Source organism: Oncorhynchus mykiss, chromosome 4 (assembly GCF_013265735.2).
Source record: "Oncorhynchus mykiss isolate Arlee chromosome 4, USDA_OmykA_1.1, whole genome shotgun sequence".
NCBI classification, from domain to species: domain Eukaryota; kingdom Metazoa; phylum Chordata; class Actinopteri; order Salmoniformes; family Salmonidae; genus Oncorhynchus; species Oncorhynchus mykiss.
Genome location: NC_048568.1, coordinates 33075381 through 33097186, shown reverse-complemented (window position 1 = coordinate 33097186; position 21806 = coordinate 33075381). Strand labels below are relative to the sequence as shown.

General features: G+C 44.5%; 1 protein-coding gene across 10 annotated transcripts in view; it reads right to left on the bottom strand.

Moving 5' to 3' along the window:
* LOC110521081 (myelin transcription factor 1-like protein) overlaps window positions 1-21806 on the bottom strand; it is a 152856-nt gene that overhangs the window by 20876 nt on the left and 110174 nt on the right. For 4 of the 10 annotated variants that reach the window (XM_036976123.1, XM_036976122.1, XM_036976128.1 and 1 more), the window contains exons 13-22: window positions 10381-10614; window positions 8120-8268; window positions 7625-7693; window positions 7375-7437; window positions 4809-4907; window positions 4010-4231; window positions 3786-3877; window positions 3565-3668; window positions 3158-3301; window positions 1570-1632 (exon numbers count right to left, since the gene is read on the bottom strand). In XM_036976123.1, the coding sequence (XP_036832018.1) occupies window positions 1570-1632; window positions 3158-3301; window positions 3565-3668; window positions 3786-3877; window positions 4010-4231; window positions 4809-4907; window positions 7375-7437; window positions 7625-7693; window positions 8120-8268; window positions 10381-10614 (1239 nt within the window). Of the gene's footprint in view, window positions 1-1569; window positions 1633-3157; window positions 3302-3564; window positions 3669-3785; window positions 3878-4009; window positions 4232-4808; window positions 4908-7164; window positions 7438-7624; window positions 7694-8119; window positions 8269-10380; window positions 10615-21806 lie in introns of those variants that run through there. The other 6 variants (XM_036976124.1, XM_036976131.1, XM_036976125.1 and 3 more) reach the window with 5 other exon arrangements.

Sequence of the window (21806 nt, the reverse complement as noted above, 5' to 3'; positions counted from 1 at the left end):
GTGAGGTTGTACTAACACAGTATAGTGAGGTTGTACTAACACAGTATATTGGGGTTGTACTAACACAGTATAGTGGGGTTGTATAGTGGGGTTATACTAACATAGTATAGTGGGGTTGTATGGTGGGGTTGTACTAACACAGTATGGTGGGGTTGTACTAACACAGTATAGTGGGGTTGTATAGTGGGGTTGTACTAACACAGTATGGTGGGGTTGTACTAACACAGTATAGTGAGGTTGTACTAACATAGTATAGTGGGGTTGTACTAACACAGTATAGTGGGGTTGTATAGTGGGGTTGTACTAACACAGTATAGTGGGGTTGTACTAACACAATATAGCGGGGTTATACTAACACAGTATAGTGAGGTTGTATAGTTGGGTTGTACTAACACAGTATATTGAAGTTGTACTAACACAGTATGTTGGGGTTATACTAACACAGTATAGTGGGGTTGTACTAACACAGTATAGTGGGGTTGTACTAACAGTATAGTGGGGTTGTATAGTGGGGTTGTACTAACACAGTATAGTTGGGTTGTACTAACACAGTATAGTGGGGTTGTATAGTGGGGTTGTACTAACACAGTATTGTGGGGTTATACTAACACAGTATTTTGGGGTTATACTAACACAGTATAGTGGGGTTATACTAACACAGTATGATGGGGTTATACTAACACAGTATAGTGGGGTTATACTTACACAGTATAGTGGGGTTGTACTAACACAGTATAGTGGGGTTGTACTAACACAGTATAGTGGGGTTGTATAGTGGGGTTGTACTAACACAGTATAGTGGGGTTGTACTAACACAGTATAGTGGGGTTATACTTACACAGTATAGTGGGGTTGTACTAACACAGTATAGTGGGGTTATACTTACACAGTATAGTGGGGTTGTACTAACACAGTATAGTGGGGTTGTATAGTGGGGTTGTACTAACACAGTATAGTGGGGTTATACTAACACAGTATAGTGGGGTTGTACTAACACAGTTTAGTGGGGTTGTATAGTGGGGTTGTACTAACACAGTATAGTGGTGTTATACTAACACAGTATAGTGGGGTTGTACTAACACAGTGTAGTTGGGTTGTACTAAGTGTGTATATACAATCTGACAACATGGTCATAAGTACAGTACAGTTAATCTAATGCAACTCCAAACCATCCTGAGTCATATTTAGAGCATGTCATGGAATGGATAGATGTTTGATGCTTAGCTTATGCAGTGGAAATGATGACATTACACACCATTTCTCAGACAGGAAGACACAATGTGACAGGAGAAGACAAAGAGACATTGAATATGCAATAGCGGACTGAACAAACTTGGTCCTATAACTGGGTTATAATACAGTTTAAATATGGCTTGTTGTGTTACTCCAACATGACCACTGCCTGATGTCATGGGACACTTGAATCATAGTATAACGCAGCCACATGTATGGATAATTGTGATGCATACACAGAGTGTTCACGAGTATAGGAGGAACACTAAAGGGAGGAAGGTGATGATAGTGCAGGATTAAAGGATAATAATTAGACTATGAAATGGAATCTCTTACTCTGTGGGGCATCTGTAAACAGCAGCTATGTTTAACTGGGGCCTCTTTCTGTGGCATCGGTTTCTACAGGAAGAGGTGTGAAGAGAATAGAGATAGAATTCTATTAGCCTGCTGTACAAAAAGGAGCAACATAATAGCCTGGTCGCAGATCTTTTTGTGCTGTTTTGCTAATAGTTGTTGTCACATCATGACGTTTGGCATAACAATGACTATATCAGTTAGCTAAGGCACAAACGGATATGGCTCCACACTAACAAAATGCGTTATAACCCTAATAAAACGTGATCCCCTCGCGGGAATGGGTGGCAAACAGTGAGCCATATTCAGAGGGAGGGATTTCAGTTGTTAATAAGCAACTTTGGTGCCTTTTAAATCGGGAAGTATCCAATCAGCCCTGTTCGTCTTCATACACAAGAGGTGTTATTGGATAATACAGGCACATGACACAACAAGGCAGCGCGGGGTGGGGGGGAGCATTAGTAATTACTAGTCTGTAAGGTAAGTTTTGTAGCACAGAAGCCCATGAACAGCTGAGAAAACAAGTGACAAACAGAAAGAAGCAGATGAGGAAACCCAACTATTTCATTGGAGTCTGCCCTTATGTCAGTTACTCCTTGCAATGATTTTTACAGCATTACATAAGATGTATATTTTCATATGTTTCAAGTGTTCCATTTCAGGCATCAGCAAACAATCACTATGGAAATAAACATATCCAATTTGGTAGAATGAGTGGAATAAGCCGATATCATGATATGACCATGTCTTGTTTTAACTCGGTTACATTGACTAATCAAATGCAAATGGCCCTGGGTTTCAACCGTTCTTTTATAGCTCAATGGTTTCAACACACTTCCAATTATGGAACATGAAATTGGCATGCTCTCAAGTGTACCATCTACTATCTCTTTACTCCCTAACCCCACACCCTATTCCCCGTAACCCTTTTCTTTATTTCTATGGCATAAGTGCTTGTCCATCTCAGATGTCACAAAGTGCTTGTCCATCTCAGATGTCACAAAGTGCTTGTCCATCTCAGATGTCACAAAGTGCTTATCCAGCTCAGATGTCACAAAGTGCTTGTCCATCTCAGATGTCACAATGTGCTTATCCAGCTCAGATGTCACAAAGTGCTTATCCAGCTCAGATGTCACAAAGTGCTTATTCATCTCAGATGTCACAAAGTGCTTATCCAGCTCAGATGTCACAAAGTGCTTGTCCATCTCAGATGTCACAAAGTGCTTATCCAGCTCAGATGTCACAAAGTGCTTATCCAGCTCAGATGTCACAAAGTGCTTATCCAGCTCAGCTGTCACAAAGTGCTTATCCAGCTCAGATGTCACAAAGTGCTTATCCAGCTCAGATGTCACAAAGTGCTTATCCAGCTCAGATGTCACAAAGTGCTTGTCCATCTCAGATGTCACAAAGTGCTTATCCAGCTCAGATGTCACAAAGTGCTTATCCAGCTCAGATGTCACAAAGTGCTTATCCAGAAAATGTAAATGCAGCTTAGATCATTAATTGATACAGTGCTTGTCTGACAGTAACTGTTATAGGCCAGGTTGTGCCAGGTTGTGTTGCTACGTACCATATGTGGGAGCTGGATATTAGCTAAGCTGTTGATGAGAGAGTGGCTGAGGTTGGCTAGCTCGTGCAGTAGGGAGTCATTCTGCTGCTCAATCACTTTGTTCTCGTCCTCTATGGACTTCAGGTTAGTCTCCATAGTGGTGATCTGGGAAAGGGGAAAAATACATTGAATTTAGATGAAGCACTGTGATATTCAGTTTGACAGGAGGGTTTTGACTGACACTGAGGCACTTCCCAATATGCATGCCATTTACGTATCGCCGTTACTTGGGGGGTTGAAACATCAGTGTCTAAGCTTTAATCCAGCAACCTGTTTCAAAATTTGCCCAAACTCAGCATTACTTACTACCTGTAATAAATAATGAATAATAATGAATGAATCTCAAATGAATAATGAATGAATCTTACTTGTGTCCTAAGTTTAATCATGTCTGATTCCACTTGATTGTTCGATTCGTTTAGATCTTTGATTTCTTCATCCAGCTGTTTGATTTCCTCATCTTTTTCTATTCCTAGAAGAAAGGAAACATGAAATAGAATTTAAGATTTGATTAAGCTTGAATATTTGTTGAGTGAACCAGCTAGTGGCCTAGTCAAGGGTTCCTACTGGTATTAGAGCGTTAGCTTACCTTTGCTTGCCCGTTGCTTGATTGTCAACATTTCAACTCCTGTCATTCTGGCTTTCTTCATGGCTGAGGTGGCACGGGGACAGCCGGAGAGACTGGTGAATAAAATCACATGACATGACTCCAACCCTGGTCTCAAGCATATCATTTAGATTCTTGATCTGGTACTTGATTACATTTATATACAGTTGCTTGTGTACATCACAGCTGTGCAGAGCTCCACCCACCTCCGATGTGTCAGGAAGCTCCCACTGACATGTCCCGATCCATCGCAGCCCGGGGTTGGGCACGACATGCCATCTGTCTTTCCGGACTTCCAGGCAAACTGGGAGCCGTTAACGTAGCCGTCCTTCTGCCGTTTGGCCGCCAGGGGGCAGCCTGACGCACTGCGGTGGGACGCATACTTCCCCGTCACATGACCCTGTCCGTCGCAGCCTGGGACGGGACACCTGGGGAAAGGAATGGTCACAACTTCGCTCACCTCACCTGCAGCACACCTGCCCCTGCTAACTGGGATTCACAGTGAAATTACTAGAAAAATATTAGCTACTCTTAATAAAAACCCCCAGGTTATAACATTTCCCCGTGCTTTTACATTGGTATGTCCTTCAGAATGACATTTGGGCTGATTTAGAATGAGTGTCTGGGGAAAGCTCCACCCCGCCAGTGGGGAGATCAGTGTTAATTATGATTACAATGTTAATGATGATGATACTGTAGATCCAGTGAACCTCGCAGGGATAGAGGTGGCAGCAACAGCAACAGTTTTGCAGAGATTAGGAGGTGATTGCTGAAAGGACACAGAGTGAACTGTAGATGATTCGCGGGAAGGTAATATTCACTTAATTTTATGGCAATACTTTACCAAATGCCAGAAGTATCTGAAATATAATCTTACTGTACTGTACTCACTACGTGTACCACCCTGGCTGTAGGGAAATATGAGGTGAAATACAGGACTATGGCTTCGAGAATATGACAAATTAACAAGATACGATACACTATCCATCCATTCCAAAGCCACACCTGATTGGCTCCTGGTCGTCCTTGTCCTCCTTGCTGTGCAGTATCTTGATCCCACTCTTCTTGGCCCGTGGACAGCCTGACAGACTAGAGGGGAAAGGTCTTGTGCAGTTCACTACCATCTTAAGAGTATGATTACAACGTCAGTGCATGTGGAGTTCATCACTTCTTTGAATCTGGAAAGTCAGTTTCAGATGATTTCAAGACAAACCATGTAGCCCTTTCTGTGTCACGAGGACGATGCGTGCAAGTTGGAGCTATTCTACTGTATTTTAGTCGATGCCATTCCGACATTGCTCATCCTAATATTTCTATTTTTATTAATTACATTCTTTTACTTTTAGATTTGTGTGTATTGTTGTGAATTGTTAGATATTACTGCACTGTTGGAGCTAGAAACACAGGCATTTTGCTACACCCACAATACCATTTCTAAATATGTGTATGTGACCAATCAAATTTGATTTGAAGGGGGAGTTCTTATAAAACGCCAGAAAAAAAAGCATCTATTTAGATGTTGCTTTATGAGTGAATTTCACTCCTCTTGGATTGTAATGGTATTTTAAGGCTTGTATGAATGCCCTGCTTAATATAATGTTATATAAAGTCAACTACATTATACTTAACATTTCAACCAGTAAAATTCCTCTATGGCTAGCTTTTGCTACAGCCTATATCGATGAGCGTTAGCATTCTAGCTAACAACTACTGCATCCAAAATAGTTCATTTCCAAAGATCACAACCAAATGTAATCTAAGTGACTGTGTAAGCAAGAATCAAAACATCAGTGTAAGCGTATGAGAACCCCATTTTATTAGAAGTAATAAAAAATGTAATCTAGGCTATGTTGAATGGGCACAGATGTCGATGGCTTTTATACTCCCGACTAGAGTTGCGCTCATCTATGCATGACGTCAGTGTGTCGTGTACGGAAAAGGGTCTATACAAAGACATTTATAGACAGTTATAAATTACTATCAGAGCTTAGTGGAACTGAGTCTAAACAATCCACACACCAATCCAGCTATCAGGTATACAAAATATGTAGTATACTGTACAAAACATTAGGACATCCATGACATACTGTATCAGACTGACCAGGTGAATCCAGGTGAAAGCTATGACCCCTTATTGATGTCACCTCTTAAATCCTCTTCACCCAATGTAGATGGTGAGGAGACAGGTTAAAGAAGGATGTTTAAGCCTTGAGACATGGATTGTGTATGTGCGCCATTCAATGCATGGATGGGCAAGACTAAAGATTTAAGTGCCTTTGAACAGGGGTATGGTAGTAGGTGCCAGGTGCACCGGTTTGAGTGTGTCAAGAACTGCAACGCTGCTGGGTTTTCAACGCTCAACAGTTTCCTGTGGGTATCAAGAATGGTCCACCATCCAAAGGACATCCAGCCAACTTGACACAACTGTGGGAAGCATTGGAGTCAACATGGGCATAAAACGCTGTGTACTACTCCCTTCACAAAACAGAGCAAACTGGCTCTAACCAGGCTCTATTCTGGCTCTAACCAGAATAGAAAGAGGAGTGGGAGGCCCCAGTGCACAACTGAGCAAGAGGACAAGTACATTAGAGTGTCTAGTTTGAGAAACAGACTCCTCACAAGTCCTCAACATGCAGCTTCATTAAATAGTACCCGCAAAACACCAGTCTCTACGTCAACGGTGAATAGGTAACTCCGGGATGCTGGCCTTCTAAGCAGAGTTGAAAAGAAAAAGCAATTTCTCAGACTGGCCAATAAAAAGAAAAGACTATGATGGGCAAAATAACACAGACACTGGACAGAGGAACTCTAGAATGCCAGCATCCCCGGAGTCGCCTCTTCACTGTTGACATTGAGACTGGTGTTCTCAAACTAGATGTACTTGTCCTCTTACTCAGTTGTGCACTGGGGCCTCCCACTCCTCTTTCTATTCTGGTTATAGGCAGTTTGCGCTGTTCTGTGAAGGGAGTAGTACACAGCCGTGTACGAGATCTTCAGTTTCTTGGAAATGTCTTGCCTGGAATAGCCTTCATTTCTCCGAACAAGAATAGACTGACGAGTTTCATAAGAAAGATTTTTGATTCTGGCCATTTTCAGCCTGTAATCAAACCCATAAATGCTGATGCTCGAGATACTCAACTAGTCTAAAGAAGGCCAGTTTTATTGCTTCTTTAATTAGGACATCAGTTTTCAGATGTGCTAACATAATTGCAAAAGTTTTTTTTAATGATCAATTAGCCTTTTAAATTATAAACTTGGATTAGCTGGCACAATGTGCCATTGGAACACAGGATTGATGGTTGCTGATAATGGGCCTCGGTACGCCTATGTAGATATTCAATTAAAAAAACAGCCATTTCCAGCTCTGTTTCTGATCAATTTGATGTTATTTTAATGGACAGAAAATGTGCTTTTCTTTCAAAAACAAGGACATTACAAGTGACCCCAAACTTTTGAACGGTAGTATATATGTATATACTAGCCTCGCCCTGCATTTCAATCTGAGGTGTTGGGGGCTGCTGAATATACTGCGTGTCTTTTTTTGTTGTCATTATGATGGGGTGCAAGCTACCTCCTGTGCGAGGCGTAGTTCCCAGTGATGTGTCCAGACCCGTCACATCCTGGAGTGGGACACCTGGGACAGAGAGGGGACAAGGAGCGTGACTACAGGGGACAGGGTAATACCAAAGCTGACAGCATTGACACTATCAGGCTATTGGTCTATCAGGGTATTTGTCTGCTGTGAAACTAGAGACTAAAATATAAAACTCACAAAAGTCTAGAGTATATCAGAGATATTTTAGGAATGAGGTTCTGCTTACTTGAGGTCTTGCGCATTGGTCATCATCATACTGCAGATGCTTTTGTCAGCTAGCTGGTAGCTGGAGAGACTAGAGAACACACAAACACACAAGGATGACAGTAGATAACACAATGATAACATTAGATTCAGGGGTGCAACTTTCACTGTGGACGGAGGGACATGTCCCCCTCACATTCTGAAATTGCATTTTTGTTCCCCCCAGTTGTATCAATGGAATGTGATACAAAACGAGGCTACGGTGTGCTTTAGGACCATGTGGTCGGGTAAGCTATTTGGAGTGTTAATCCGACTGGATAAAGAATATAATAATAATAATTATATCCCCCCCCACTTCTAAAATCAAAGTTGCGCCCCTGATTTAAATTACACAGAATGATAACATTAGATTACACACAATGATAACATTAGATGAGGAAGATGATCACTAGGTAAAGGTATAAAGGCTGTAAAGTAGTAACGAGGTGATGAGAAAATAAGCTTGTTTTGGCCTTACGTGATGAGCTCCTCCTTGCCCTCCTTGCAGGGGGCGTACTTGTGTTTTGGGCTGGGCATGGTCACGTCCCCTCCGTAGTGATGCTCGTCTAGAAGGTCTTGGAACGGGTCCAGGTCCTCCTCCTGGTGGAGGGATGAAAGAAAAGAAGACTACATCATGTCACAATGGAGACCATAGACTCATATTGCACGTCCTAGATGATTCGTTTCATTGCATGATTAGAATTCATATGCACATCTCACATCCCAATTTTTTTAAATTACTCAGCAGATCCTATGTATAAAGCAATTCTCCCAAAGAAACCCTCTCCACTTAATCTGTGTACTCATGCTCAACTTGTATAAACTGCCTTCATTTTGCCGGACCCCGGGAAGAGTAGCTACTAATCGGGATCCATAAGAAATACAAATACAAAATACTGGAATTGTTTAATCCATGCTCGATTAGCAAGCCCAGTAACTCTTACGATTAAACCCCTCAACATCAAGCTTTTCAATCAGACACTGCAAATGGATAAATGTACTGCTTGGTTTGCTTTGTGTAATATCAGAGATTCAGAGTACAAGGTGCAAAGATGATCTACCAGCCATTAATCAGATAATGCTGCTGCTCCTCAATGTATCTCCCCACAGGAGCTGCTGAGGGGAGGACGGCTCATATTAATGGCTGGAACGGGGTGAATGGAATGGCATTGGTATTCTGATGTATTTGATACCATTCCATTAATTCCGCTCCAGTCATTACCAAGAGCCCATCCTCCCCAATTAAGGTGCCACCAACCTCCTGTGATCTCACCAACCATGAAGGCGCTTCACTGATTAATTGGAATCTCAATTGTATTTCCTTGATTCCTCATCTCCTCTTTCCTTCCCTGCCTCTCATCTTCTGCTCTGTGTCTTGAGAAGCAGGGTGTGAGGTATGAAGGAAAAACAATTGAGATTCATCCATTAAGTGAATGCAGTACCAGCAGCATCCACTAGATGTCACTGAAAGACTATCAGTGGATACTGGATACCCCCATCCTCCCTTTCCCCTGGGTGAGCCAAATCAAATCACCATTACCTGCATAGCTGTGGGAAGTAGTTTGGGGGTGGGGGTGCTGCAATGTTTTTGCAGAAAAAAATGTCTGCGCTGAAGACATCTATATCGGTCCGCTCATATGGTCAGTGCACTAGTTCCGTGAAATATTTAAACTAAATTAAACATATTTGAATGTTTTACCAGTATTTGTATCTTGAGTCTGATAAGTATCTGTACAAAACAGTTCATCTAATAAAACCTGTGGAATATAAAAATACTTGCTTGATATATGCTTTCCAGTTTCTTGAAATACTTTGCAAATGCAACTCATTCCTATGTGAAAACTGGAATGGTCTATTCATTCATTTTCCATTCCAGTAGACACTCTCATCCAGAGGATCTTACAGTAGTGAGTGCATATATTATCATACGGGTCCCCCGTTGGATTCAAACCAACAACCATAGCATTGGACGCACCATACTCCACCAACTGATCCACGTCATCACAAACCACTTGATGTCTGAATGTACTTCATTCTGCATTGTTTTTCATGTTGATGGAACGTCTACAAACCTAGATGACCAGCCTATGTACAATACAATAATGTACATTAAGTGGTTTGTAAGGATGGTAAATTAATACTGCACAAAAAGTGGTTGTTTTCATGTTACTTGATCAAGAAAAATATTTAACTTGATATGGATGTTTTGTGTCTTTGCTCATAACTTTCCACCTTTTGATGTAAATGTTTGAAGACAGTGTTCTTTCTAGATTCCATTAGAATGACATCACAGAGAAAGGGACAAGGCAACAACGCTTACAATTCCAACACTTGAATCCTGCAGGATTATGTTCCTAATTATACAACTGGCTTTTTTGACAAAGCATATGTGCTGATATTTTTTGTTGTTGCCCGAGCTACAGATGTCTATATCATTCCACTAGTACTAGAAAAGACCCAGTACACCACTTTAGTGATTTTTCAGGGGTGCAGCAGCACACTCAGCACCTCTACTTCCCGCGGCTATGATTACCTGTGTTCTGTCTATGGCTCAATCGGGAATATTGAACACTCACAGGGAGTAAAATATGTTCTGTATAAACCATCTTTGAATTGTGTATCCACTGTAAGAGAACATTGAAATAAAATACAGCACCACTCTGTTCAATAGATTTGAATGTTGAACACCCCAAAAAAATATGAATACAATACCCATAATGCCGCGGTCCTTCCCCATACCTCTTTGTGATCGTCGTCGGTGATGCGCTTGATCTTGGTGTAGTCCACGGGCAGGTCCCAGCAGTCGGCCTCACTCATCTGGTAGCAGCGGCTGCTGTTGAGCAGGGCCTGGCGCTGTGTGGACATGGGCTGCAGGGGGGTCAGCACCGTGCCACTCCCCTCCGGACCCCCCGGCTGCCCCCGGCTCACACTCAGGTCAAGAGTATTGCTGTCATCCATGTCACCATCAGGACTCTGTCAGAGAGGTGGACAAATGGAGGGATTGAGGGAGGGAGAGGCAGATCAATTTAAAGAAGGATGGAGAAGAGAGCAAGGGAGCACTGTAATTAGATGGTAGGAGGGAAAGAGGAGAGAGAGAATGGAGAGGAGAGAAAATGCAGAGAGGAAGAGAAAGGGTTGAGAGACGGACAAAGCAGAGAGACAGAGAGAGGGCTGAGAGAGAGAGACAAAGCAGAGAAAAAGAGGGTTGAGAGAGAAACAAAGCAGAGAAACAGAGAGAGAGAGTTGAGAGAGAGAAAAAGCAGAGAAACAGAGAGAGGGTTGAGAGAGAGACAGAGAGAGGGCTGAGAGAGAGAGAAAGAGGGTTGAGAGAGAAACAATGCAGAGAAACAGAGAGAGATTTGAGAGAGAGAGACAATCAGAGACAGAGAGAGGGTTGAGAGATTGGCAAAGCAGAGACAGAGAGAGGGTTGAGAGATTGACAAAGCAGAGACAGAAAGAGTGTTGAGAGATTGACAAAGCAGAGACAGAGAGATGGTTGAGAGAGAGAGACAACGCAGAGACAGAGAGAGGATGGAGAGAGAGACAATGCAGAGAAAAAGAGAGAGTTGAGAGAGAAACAATGCAGAGAAACAGAGAGAGAGTTGAGAGAGAGACAAAACAGAGACAGAGAGAAGGTTGAGAGAGAGACAGAGAGAGGGTTGAGAGATTGACAAAGCAGAGATAGAGAGAGAGTTGAGTGGGAGACAAAGCAGAGATAGAGAGGGTTGAGAGAGAGAGAGAGAGACAAAGCAGAGAGACAGAGATCGGTTTGAGAGAGAGACAAAGCAGAGAGACATAGAGAGGGTTGAGGGGGAGAGACAAAGCAGAGAGACAGGGAGAGGGTTGAGAGAGAGAGCCAAAGCAGAGAGTGGTTTAAGAGAGAGACAAAGCAGAGAAACAGAGAGAAGGTTGAGAGAGAGACAAAGCAGAGAGACAGAGAGAGGGTTGAGAGATTGACAAAGCAGAGACAGAGAGGGTTGAGTGGGAGACAAAGCAGAGATAGAGAGAGAGAGACAAAGCAGAGAGACAGAAAGCGGTTTGAGAGAGAGACAAAGCAGAGACATAGAGAGGGTTGAGAGGGAGAGACAAAGCAGAGAGACAGAGAGAGTGTTGAGAGAGAGAGACAACGCAGAGAGACAGAGAGAGGGTTGAGAAGGAGTGACACAGCAGAGAGACAGATAGAGGGTTGAGAGGGAGAGACAAAGCAGAGATAGAGAGGGTTGAGAGGGTTGAGAGAGAGACAAAGCAGAGAGACATAGAGAGGTTTGAGAGGGAGAGACAAAGCAGAGAGACAGATAGAGGGTTGAGAGAGAGACAAAGCAGAGAGAGAGAGAATGTTGAGAGAGAGACAAAGCAGAGATAGAGAGAATGTTGAGAGAGAGACAAAGCAGAAATAGAGAGAAGGTTGAGAGCGAGACAAAGCAGAGATATAGAGAATGTTGAGAGAGAGAGACAAAGCAGAGATAGAGAGAAAGTTGAGAGAGAGACAAAGCAGAGATAGAGATAATGTTGAGAGAGAGACAAAGCAGAGATAGAGAGAATGTTGAGAGAGAGACAAAGCAGAGATAGAGAGAAGGTTGAGAGAGAGAAAGCAGAGATAGAGAGGGTTGAGAGGGTTGAGAGAGAGACAAAGCAGAGAGACATAGAGAGGTTTGAGTGGGAGACAAAGCAGAGATAGAGAGGGTTGAGAGAGAGACAAAGCAGAGAGACATAGAGAGGTTTGAGAGGGAGAGACAAAGCAGAGAGACAGAGATGGGGTTGAGAGAGAGAGACAAAGCAGAGAGACAAATAGAGGGTTGAGAGAGAGAGACAAAGCAGAGAGATAGAGAGAGGGTTGAGAGAGAGACAAAGCAGAGAGACAGAGAGAGGGTTGAGAGATTGACAAAGCAGAGACAGAGAGTGGTTTGAGAGAGAAACAAAGCAGAGAAAAAGAGAGAAGGTTGAGAGAGAGACAAAGCAGAGAGACAGAGAGAGGGTTGAGAGATTGAAAAAGCAGAGACAGAGAGAGGGTTGAGAGAGAGAGAGAGACAAAGCAGAGAGACAGAGATCGGTTTGAGAGAGAGACAAAGCAGAGAGACATAGAGAGGGTTGAGTGCTTTGTCAAACCACTCTCATGAGGGGGAGAGACAAAGCAGAGAGACAGGGAGAGGGTTGAGAGAGAGAGACAAAGCAGAGAGACAGAGAGTGGTTTGAGAGAGAGACAAAGCAGAGAAACAAAGAGAAGGTTGAGAGAGAGACAAAGCAGAGAGACAGAGAGAGGGTTGAGAGATTGACAAAGCAGAGACAGAGAGAGGGTTGAGTGGGAGGCAAAGCAGAGATAGAGAGCGAGAGACAATGCAGAGAGACAGAGAGCGGTTTGAGAGAGAGACAAAGCAGAGAGAAATAGAGAGGGTTGAGAGGGAGAGACAAAGCAGAGAGACAGAGAGAGGGTTGAGAGAGAGACAACGCAGAGAGACAGAGAGAGGGTTGAGAGGGAGAGACAAAGCAGAGAGACTGAAAGAGGGTTGAGAAGGATTGACAAAGCAGAGAGACAGAGAGAGGGTTGAGTGGGAGACAAAGCAGAGATAGAGAGGGTTGAGAGAGAGAGACAAAGCAGAGAGACTTAGAGAGGTTTGAGAGAGGGACAGAGCAGAGAGACATAGAGAGGGTTGAGTGCTTTGTCAAACCACTCTCATGAGGGGGAGAGACAAAGCAGAGAGACAGGGAGAGGGTTGAGAGAGAGAGACAAAGCAGAGAGACAGAGAGTGGTTTGAGAGAGAGACAAAGCAGAGAAACAAAGAGAAGGTTGAGAGAGAGACAAAGCAGAGAGACAGAGAGAGGGTTGAGAGATTGACAAAGCAGAGACAGAGAGAGGGTTGAGTGGGAGTCAAAGCAGAGATAGAGAGCGAGAGACAATGCAGAGAGACAGAGAGCGGTTTGAGAGAGAGACAAAGCAGAGAGAAATAGAGAGGGTTGAGAGGGAGAGACAAAGCAGAGAGACAGAGAGAGGGTTGAGAGAGAGACAACGCAGAGAGACAGAGAGAGGGTTGAGAGGGAGAGACAAAGCAGAGAGACTGAAAGAGGGTTGAGAAGGATTGACAAAGCAGAGAGACAGAGAGAGGGTTGAGTGGGAGACAAAGCAGAGATAGAGAGGGTTGAGAGAGAGACAAAGCAGAGAGACATAGAGAGGTTTGAGAGGGAGAGACAAAGCAGAGAGACAGAGAGAGGGTTGAGAGGGAGAGACAAAGAAGAGATAGAGAGGGTTGAGAGAGAGACAAAGCAGAGAGACATAGAGAGGTTTGAGAGGGAGAGACAAAGCAGAGAGACAGAGAGAGGGTTGAGAGAGAAACAAAGCAGAGATAGAGAGAATGTTGAGTGAGAGACAAAGCAGAGAGAGAGAATGTTGAGAGAGAGACAAAGCAGAGATAGAGAGAATGTTGAGAGCGAGAGAGAGACAAAGCAGAGAGACAGAGATCGTTTTGAGAGAGAGACAAAGCAGAGAGACATAGAGAGGGTTGAGTGCTTTGTCAAACAACTCTCATGAGGGGGAGAGACAAAGCAGAGAGACAGGGAGAGGGTTGAGAGAGAGAGACAAAGCAGAGAGACAGAGAGTGGTTTGAGAGAGAGACAAAGCAGAGAAACAGAGAGAAGGTTGAGAGAGAGACAAAGCAGAGAGACAGCGAGAGGGTTGAGAGATTGACAAAGCAGAGACAGAGAGAGGGTTGAGTGGGAGACAAAGCAGAGATAGAGAGAGAGAGACAATGCAGAGAGACAGAGAGCGGTTTGAGAGAGAGACACAGCAGAGAGACATAGTGAGGGTTGAGAGGGAGAGACAAAGCAGAGAGACAGAGAGAGGGTTGAGAAGGATTGACAAAGCAGAGAGACATAGAGTGGGTTGAGAGGGAGCGACAAAGCAGAGAGACAGAGAGAGGGTTGAGAGAGAGACAAAGCTGAGAGACAGAGAGTGGTTTGAGAGAGAGACAAAGCAGAGAAACAGAGAGAAGGTTGAGAGAGAGACAAAGCAGAGAGACAGAGAGAGGGTTGAGAGATTGACAAAGCAGAGACAGAGAGAGGGTTGAGTGGGAGACAAAGCAGAGATAGAGAGAGAGAGACAATGCAGAGAGACAGAGAGCGGTTTGAGAGAGAGACAAAGCAGAGAGACAGAGAGAGGGTTGAGAGAGAGACAAGGCAGAGACAGAGAGTGGTTTGAGAGAGAAACAGAGAGAAGGTTGAGAGAGAGACAAAGCAGAGAGACAGAGAGAGAGGGTTGAGAGATTGACAAAGCAGAGACAGAGAGAGGGTTGAGTGGGAGACAAAGCAGAGATAGAGAGGGTTGAGAGAGAGAGAGACAAAGCAGAGAGACTTAGAGAGGTTTGAGAGAGGGACAGAGCAGAAAGACAGAGAGAGGGTTGAGAGGGAGAGACAAAGCAGAGATAGAGAGTGTTGAGAGAGATAAAGCAGAGAGACATAGAGAGGTTTGAGAGGGAGAGACAAAGCAGAGAGACAGAGAGAGGGTTGAGAGAGAAACAAAGCAGAGATAGAGAGAATGTTGAGAGAGAGACAAAGCAGAGAGAGAGAATGTTGAGAGAGAGACAAAGCAGAGATAGAGAGAATGTTGAGAGCGAGAGAGAGACAAAGCAGAGAGACAGGGAGAGGGTTGAGAGAGAGAGACAAAGCAGAGAGACAGAGAATGGTTTGAGAGAGAGACAAAGCAGAGAGACAGAGAGAGGGTTGAGAGATTGACAAAGCAGAGACAGAGAGAGGGTTGAGTGGGAGACAAAGCAGAGATAGAGGGAGAGAGACAATGCAGAGAGACAGATAGCGGTTTGAGAGAGAGACAAAGCAGAGAGACATAGAGAGGGTTGAGAGGGAGAGACAAAGCAGAGAGACAGAGAGAGGGTTGAAAGAGAGACAACGCAGAGAGACAGAGAGAGGGTTGAGAGGGAGAGACAAAGCAGAGAGACTGAAAGAGGGTTGAGAAGGAGAGACAAAGCAGAGAGACAGAGAGAGGGTTGAGTGGGAGACAAAGCAGAGATAGAGAGGGTTGAGAGAGAGAGACAAAGCAAAGAGACTTAGAGAGGTTTGAGAGAGGGACAGAGCAGAAAGACAGAGAGAGGGTTGAGAGGGAGAGACAAAGCAGAGATAGAGAGGGTTGAGAGAGAGACAAAGCAGAGAGACATAGAGAGGTTTGAGAGGGAGAGACAAAGCAGAGAGACAGAGAGAGGGTTGAGAGAGAAACAAAGCAGAGATAGAGAGAATGTTGAGAGAGAGACAAAGCAGAGAGAGAGAATGTTGAGAGAGAGACAAAGCAGAGATAGAGAGAATGTTGAGAGCGAGACAAAGCAGAGATAGAGAGAATGCTGAGAGAGAGACAAAGCAGAGATAGAGAGAATGTTGAGAGAGAGAGACAAAGCAGAGATAGAGAGAATGTTGAGAGAGAGACAAAGCAGAGATAGAGAGAATGTTGAGAGAGAGACAAAGCAGAGATAGAGAGAATGTTGAGAGAGAGACAAAGCAGAGATATAGAGAATGTTGAGAGAGAGACAAAGCAGAGATAGAGAGAATGTTGAGAGCGAGACAAAGCAGAGATAGAGAGAATGCTGAGAGAGAGACAAAGCAGAGATAGAGAGAATGTTGAGAGAGAGACAAAGCAGAGATAGAGAGAAGGTTGAGAGAAAGACAAAGCAGAGATAGAGAGAAGGTTGAAAGCGAGACAAAGCAGAGACAGACAGGGTTGAAAGAGGAACAAAGCAGAGGGTCAGAGAGACGTTTGAGAGAGAGACAAAGCAGAGCGACTGGGAGAGAGATGAGAGCGAGACAGGGAGAGAGATGAGAGAGAGACAAAGCAGAGAGACAATGATGGGGTTGAGAGAGAGAGAGACAAGGCAGAGACAGAGAGTGGTTTGAGAGAGAAACAAAGCAGAGAAACAGAGAGAAGGTTGAGAGAGAGACAAAGCAGAGAGACAGAGAGAGAGGGTTGAGAGATTGACAAAGCAGAGACAGAGAGAGGGTTGAGTGGGAGACAAAGCAGAGATAGAGAGGGTTGAGAGAGAGAGAGACAAAGCAGAGAGACTTAGAGAGGTTTGAGAGAGGGACAGAGCAGAAAGACAGAGAGAGGGTTGAGAGGGGGAGACAAAGCAGAGATAGAGAGTGTTGAGAGAGATAAAGCAGAGAGACATAGAGAGGTTTGAGAGGGAGAGACAAAGCAGAGAGACAGAGAGAGGGTTGAGAGAGAAACAAAGCAGAGATAGAGAGAATGTTGAGAGAGAGACAAAGCAGAGAGAGAGAATGTTGAGAGAGAGACAAAGCAGAGATAGAGAGAATGTTGAGAGCGAGAGAGAGACAAAGCAGAGAGACAGGGAGAGGGTTGAGAGAGAGACAAAGCAGAGAGACAGAGAGTGGTTTGAGAGAGAGACAAAGCAGAGAGACAGAGAGAGGGTTGAGAGATTGACAAAGCAGAGACAGAGAGAGGGTTGAGTGGGAGACAAAGCAGAGATAGAGAGAGAGAGACAATGCAGAGAGACAGAGAGCGGTTTGAGAGAGAGACAAAGCAGAGAGACAGAGAGAGGGTTGAGGGGGAGAGACAAAGCAGAGAGACATGGAGAGGGTTGAGAGATTGACAAAGCAGAGACAGAGAGAGGGTTGAGTGGGAGACAAAGCAGAGATAGAGAGGGTTGAGAGAGAGAGAGACAAAGCAGAGAGACAGAGATCGGTTTGCGAGAGAGACAAAGCAGAGAGACAGGGAGAGAGATGAGAGCGAGACAGGGAGAGAGATGAGAGAGAGACAAAGCAGAGAGACATAGATGGGGTTGAGAGAGAGAGAGACAAAGCAGAGAGACAAATAGAGGGTTGAGAGAGAGAGACAAAGCAGAGAGATAGAGAGAGGGTTGAGAGAGAGACAAAGCAGAGAGACAGACAGAGGGTTGAGATAGAGACAAGGCAGAGACAGAGAGAGGGTTGAGAGATTGACAAAGCAGAGAGACAGAGATCGGTTTGAGAGAGAAACAAAGCAGAGAAACAGAGTGAAGGTTGAGAGAGAGACAAAGCAGAGAGACAGAGAGAGGGTTGAGAGATTGACAAAGCAGAGACAGAGAGAGGGTTGAGTGGGAGACAAAGCAGAGCTAGAGAGGGTTGAGAGAGAGAGAGACAAAGCAGAGAGACAGAGATCGGTTTGAGAGAGAGACAAAGCAGAGAGACATAGAGAGGGTTGAGGGGGAGAGACAAAGCAGAGAGACAGGGAGAGGGTTGAGAGAGAGAGACAAAGCAGAGAGATAGAGAGAGGGTTGAGAGAGAGACAAAGCAGAGAGACAGACAGAGGGTTGAGAGAGAGACAAGGCAGAGACAGAGAGAGGGTTGAGAGATTGACAAAGCAGAGAGACAGAGATCGGTTTGAGAGAGAAACAAAGCAGAGAAACAGAGTGAAGGTTGAGAGAGAGACAAAGCAGAGAGACAGAGAGTGGTTTGAGAGAGAGACAAAGCAGAGAAACAGAGAGAAGGTTGAGAGATTGACAAAGCAGAGACAGAGAGAGGGTTGAGTGGGAGACAAAGCAGAGATAGGGAGGGTTGAGAGAGAGACAAAGCAGAGAGACATAGAGAGGTTTGAGTGGGAGACAAAGCAGAGATAGAGAGGGTTGAGAGAGAGACAAAGCAGAGAGACATAGAGAGGTTTGAGAGGGAGAGACAAAGCAGAGAGACAGATAGAGGGTTGAGAGAGAGACAAAGCAGAGATAGAGAGAATGTTGAGAGAGAGACAAAGCAGAGATAGAGAGAATGTTGAGAGAGAGACAAAGCAGAGATAGAGAGAAGGTTGAAAGCGAGACAAAGCAGAGACAGACAGGGTTGAAAGAGGAACAAAGCAGAGGGTCAGAGAGACGTTTGAGAGAGAAACAAAGCAGAGCGACAGGGAGAGAGATGAGAGAGAGACAGGGAGAGAGATGAGAGAGAGACAAAGCAGAGAGACAGAGATGGGGTTGAGAGAGAGAGACAAAGCAGAGAGACAAATAGAGGGTTGAGCGAGAGAGACAAAGCAGAGATAGAGAGAATGTTGAGAGAGAGACAAAGCAGAGATAGAGAGAATGTTGAGAGGGAGACAAAGCAGAGATAGAGAGAATGTTGAGAGAGAGACAGAGCAGAGATAGAGAGAATGTTGAGAGAGAGACAAAGCAGAGATAGAGAGAATGTTGAGAGAGAGACAAAGCAGAGATAGAGAGAATGTTGAGAGAGAGACAAAGCAGAGATAGAGAGAATGTTGAGAGATAGACAAAGCAGAGATAGATAGAATGTTGAGAGAGAGACAAAGCAGAGAGAGAGAGAATGTTGAGAGAGAGACAAAGCAGAGATAGAGAGAATGCTGAGAGAGAGACAAAGCAGAGATGGAGAGAATGTTGAGAGAGAGACAAAGCAGAGAGACATAGAGAGAATGTTGAGAGAGAGACAAAGCAGAGATAGAGAGAAGGTTGAGAGCGAGACAAAGCAGAGATAGAGAGAATGTTGAGAGCGAGACAAAGCAGAGATAGAGAGAATGCTGAGAGAGAGACAAAGCAGAGATAGAGAGAATGTTGAGAGAGAGACAAAGCAGAGATAGAGATAATGTTGAGAGAGAGACAAAGCAGAGACAGTGAGAGGGGTGAGAGGGAGAGACAAAGTAGGGACAGACAGGGTTGAGAGAGAGACAAAGAAGAGAGACATGGAGAGGGTTGAGAGGGAGAGACAATGCAGAGAGACAGAGAGAGGGTTGAGAGAGAGAGACAAAGCAGAGAGACATGGAGAGGGTTGAGAGGGAGAGACAATGCAGAGAGACAGAGAGAGGGTTGAGAGAGAGAGACAAAGCAGAGAGACATGGAGAGGGTTGAGAGGGAGAGACAATGCAGAGAGGCAGAGAGAGGTTTGAGAGAGAGACACAGCAGAGACAGAGAGAGGGTTGAGTGGGAGACAAAGCAGAGATAGGGAGGGTTGAGAGAGAGACAAAGCAGAGAGACATAGAGAGGTTTGAGTGGGAGACAAAGCAGAGATAGAGAGGGTTGAGAGAGAGACAAAGCAGAGAGACATAGAGAGGTTTGAGAGGGAGAGACAAAGCAGAGAGACAGATAGAGGGTTGAGAGAGAGACAAAGCAGAGATAGAGAGAATGTTGAGAGAGAGACAAAGCAGAGATAGAGAGAATGTTGAGAGAGAGACAAAGCAGAGATAGAGAGAAGGTTGAAAGCGAGACAAAGCAGAGACAGACAGGGTTGAAAGAGGAACAAAGCAGAGGGTCAGAGAGACGTTTGAGAGAGAAACAAAGCAGAGCGACAGGGAGAGAGATGAGAGAGAGACAGGGAGAGAGATGAGAGAGAGACAAAGCAGAGAGACAGAGATGGGGTTGAGAGAGAGAGACAAAGCAGAGAGACAAATAGAGGGTTGAGCGAGAGAGACAAAGCAGAGATAGAGAGAATGTTGAGAGAGAGACAAAGCAGAGATAGAGAGAATGTTGAGAGGGAGACAAAGCAGAGATAGAGAGAATGTTGAGAGAGAGACAGAGCAGAGATAGAGAGAATGTTGAGAGAGAGACAAAGCAGAGATAGAGAGAATGTTGAGAGAGAGACAAAGCAGAGATAGAGAGAATGTTGAGAGAGAGACAAAGCAGAGATAGAGAGAATGTTGAGAGATAGACAAAGCAGAGATAGATAGAATGTTGAGAGAGAGACAAAGCAGAGAGAGAGAGAATGTTGAGAGAGAGACAAAGCAGAGATAGAGAGAATGCTGAGAGAGAGACAAAGCAGAGATGGAGAGAATGTTGAGAGAGAGACAAAGCAGAGATAGAGAGAATGTTGAGAGAGAGACAAAGCAGAGATAGAGAGAAGGTTGAGAGCGAGACAAAGCAGAGATAGAGAGAATGTTGAGAGCGAGACAAAGCAGAGATAGAGAGAATGCTGAGAGAGAGACAAAGCAGAGATAGAGAGAATGTTGAGAGAGAGACAAAGCAGAGATAGAGATAATGTTGAGAGAGAGACAAAGCAGAGACAGTGAGAGGGGTGAGAGGGAGAGACAAAGTAGGGACAGACAGGGTTGAGAGAGAGACAAAGAAGAGAGACATGGAGAGGGTTGAGAGGGAGAGACAATGCAGAGAGACAGAGAGAGGGTTGAGAGAGAGAGACAAAGCAGAGAGACATGGAGAGGGTTGAGAGGGAGAGACAATGCAGAGAGACAGAGAGAGGGTTGAGAGAGAGAGACAAAGCAGAGAGACATGGAGAGGGTTGAGAGGGAGAGACAATGCAGAGAGGCAGAGAGAGGTTTGAGAGAGAGACACAGCAGAGAGACAGAGAGAGGGTTGGGAGAGAGAGAGAGACAAAGCACAGAGACAGAGAGAAGGTTGAGAAAGAGACACAGCAGAGGCAGAGAGAGGGTTGAGAGAGACAAAGCAGAGAGACAGAGAGAGGGTTGAGAGATTGACAAAGCCGAGAGACAAGGATTGGGTTGAGAGGGAGAGACAAAGCAGAGATAGAGAGAAGTTAGAGAGAGAGACAACGCAGAGAGACAGAGAATGGTTTGAGAGAGCGACAAAGCAGAGAGACAGAGAGAGAGACAGATGAGAGAGAGACAAAGCAGAGTGACAGACAGTTTTTTGAGAGAGGGTAAAAGCAGAGAGACAGAGAGAGGGTTGAGAGAGAGATTTCTGAAAAAAAGAGGATGTTTGGAGAGGGACATAGCAGAGAGATGGAGAGAGGGTTGAGAGAGAGACAAATCAGATAGACAGCGATAGGTTTGAGAGAGAGACAAAGCAGAGACACATGGAGAGGATTGAGAAGGAGACAAAGCAAAGAGGCAGAGAGAGGTTTGAGAGACAAAGCAGAGAGAGAGAGAATGTTGAGAGAGAGACAAAGCAGAGATAGAGAGAATGTTGAGAGAGAGACAAAGCAGAGATAGAGAGAATGTTGAGAGAGAGACAAAGCAGAGATTGAGAGAATGTTGAGAGAGAGACAAAGCAGAGACAGAGAGAATGTTGAGAGAGAGACAAAGCAGAGATAGAGAGAAGGTTGAGAGCGAGACAAAGCAGAGATAGAGAGAATGTTGAGAGAGAGACAAAGCAGAGACAGAGAGAATGTTGAGAGAGAGACAAAACAGAGATAGAGAGAAGGTAGAGAGAGAGACAACGCAGAGAGACAGAGAATGGTTTGAGAGAGAGACAAAGCAGAGAGACAGAGAGAGA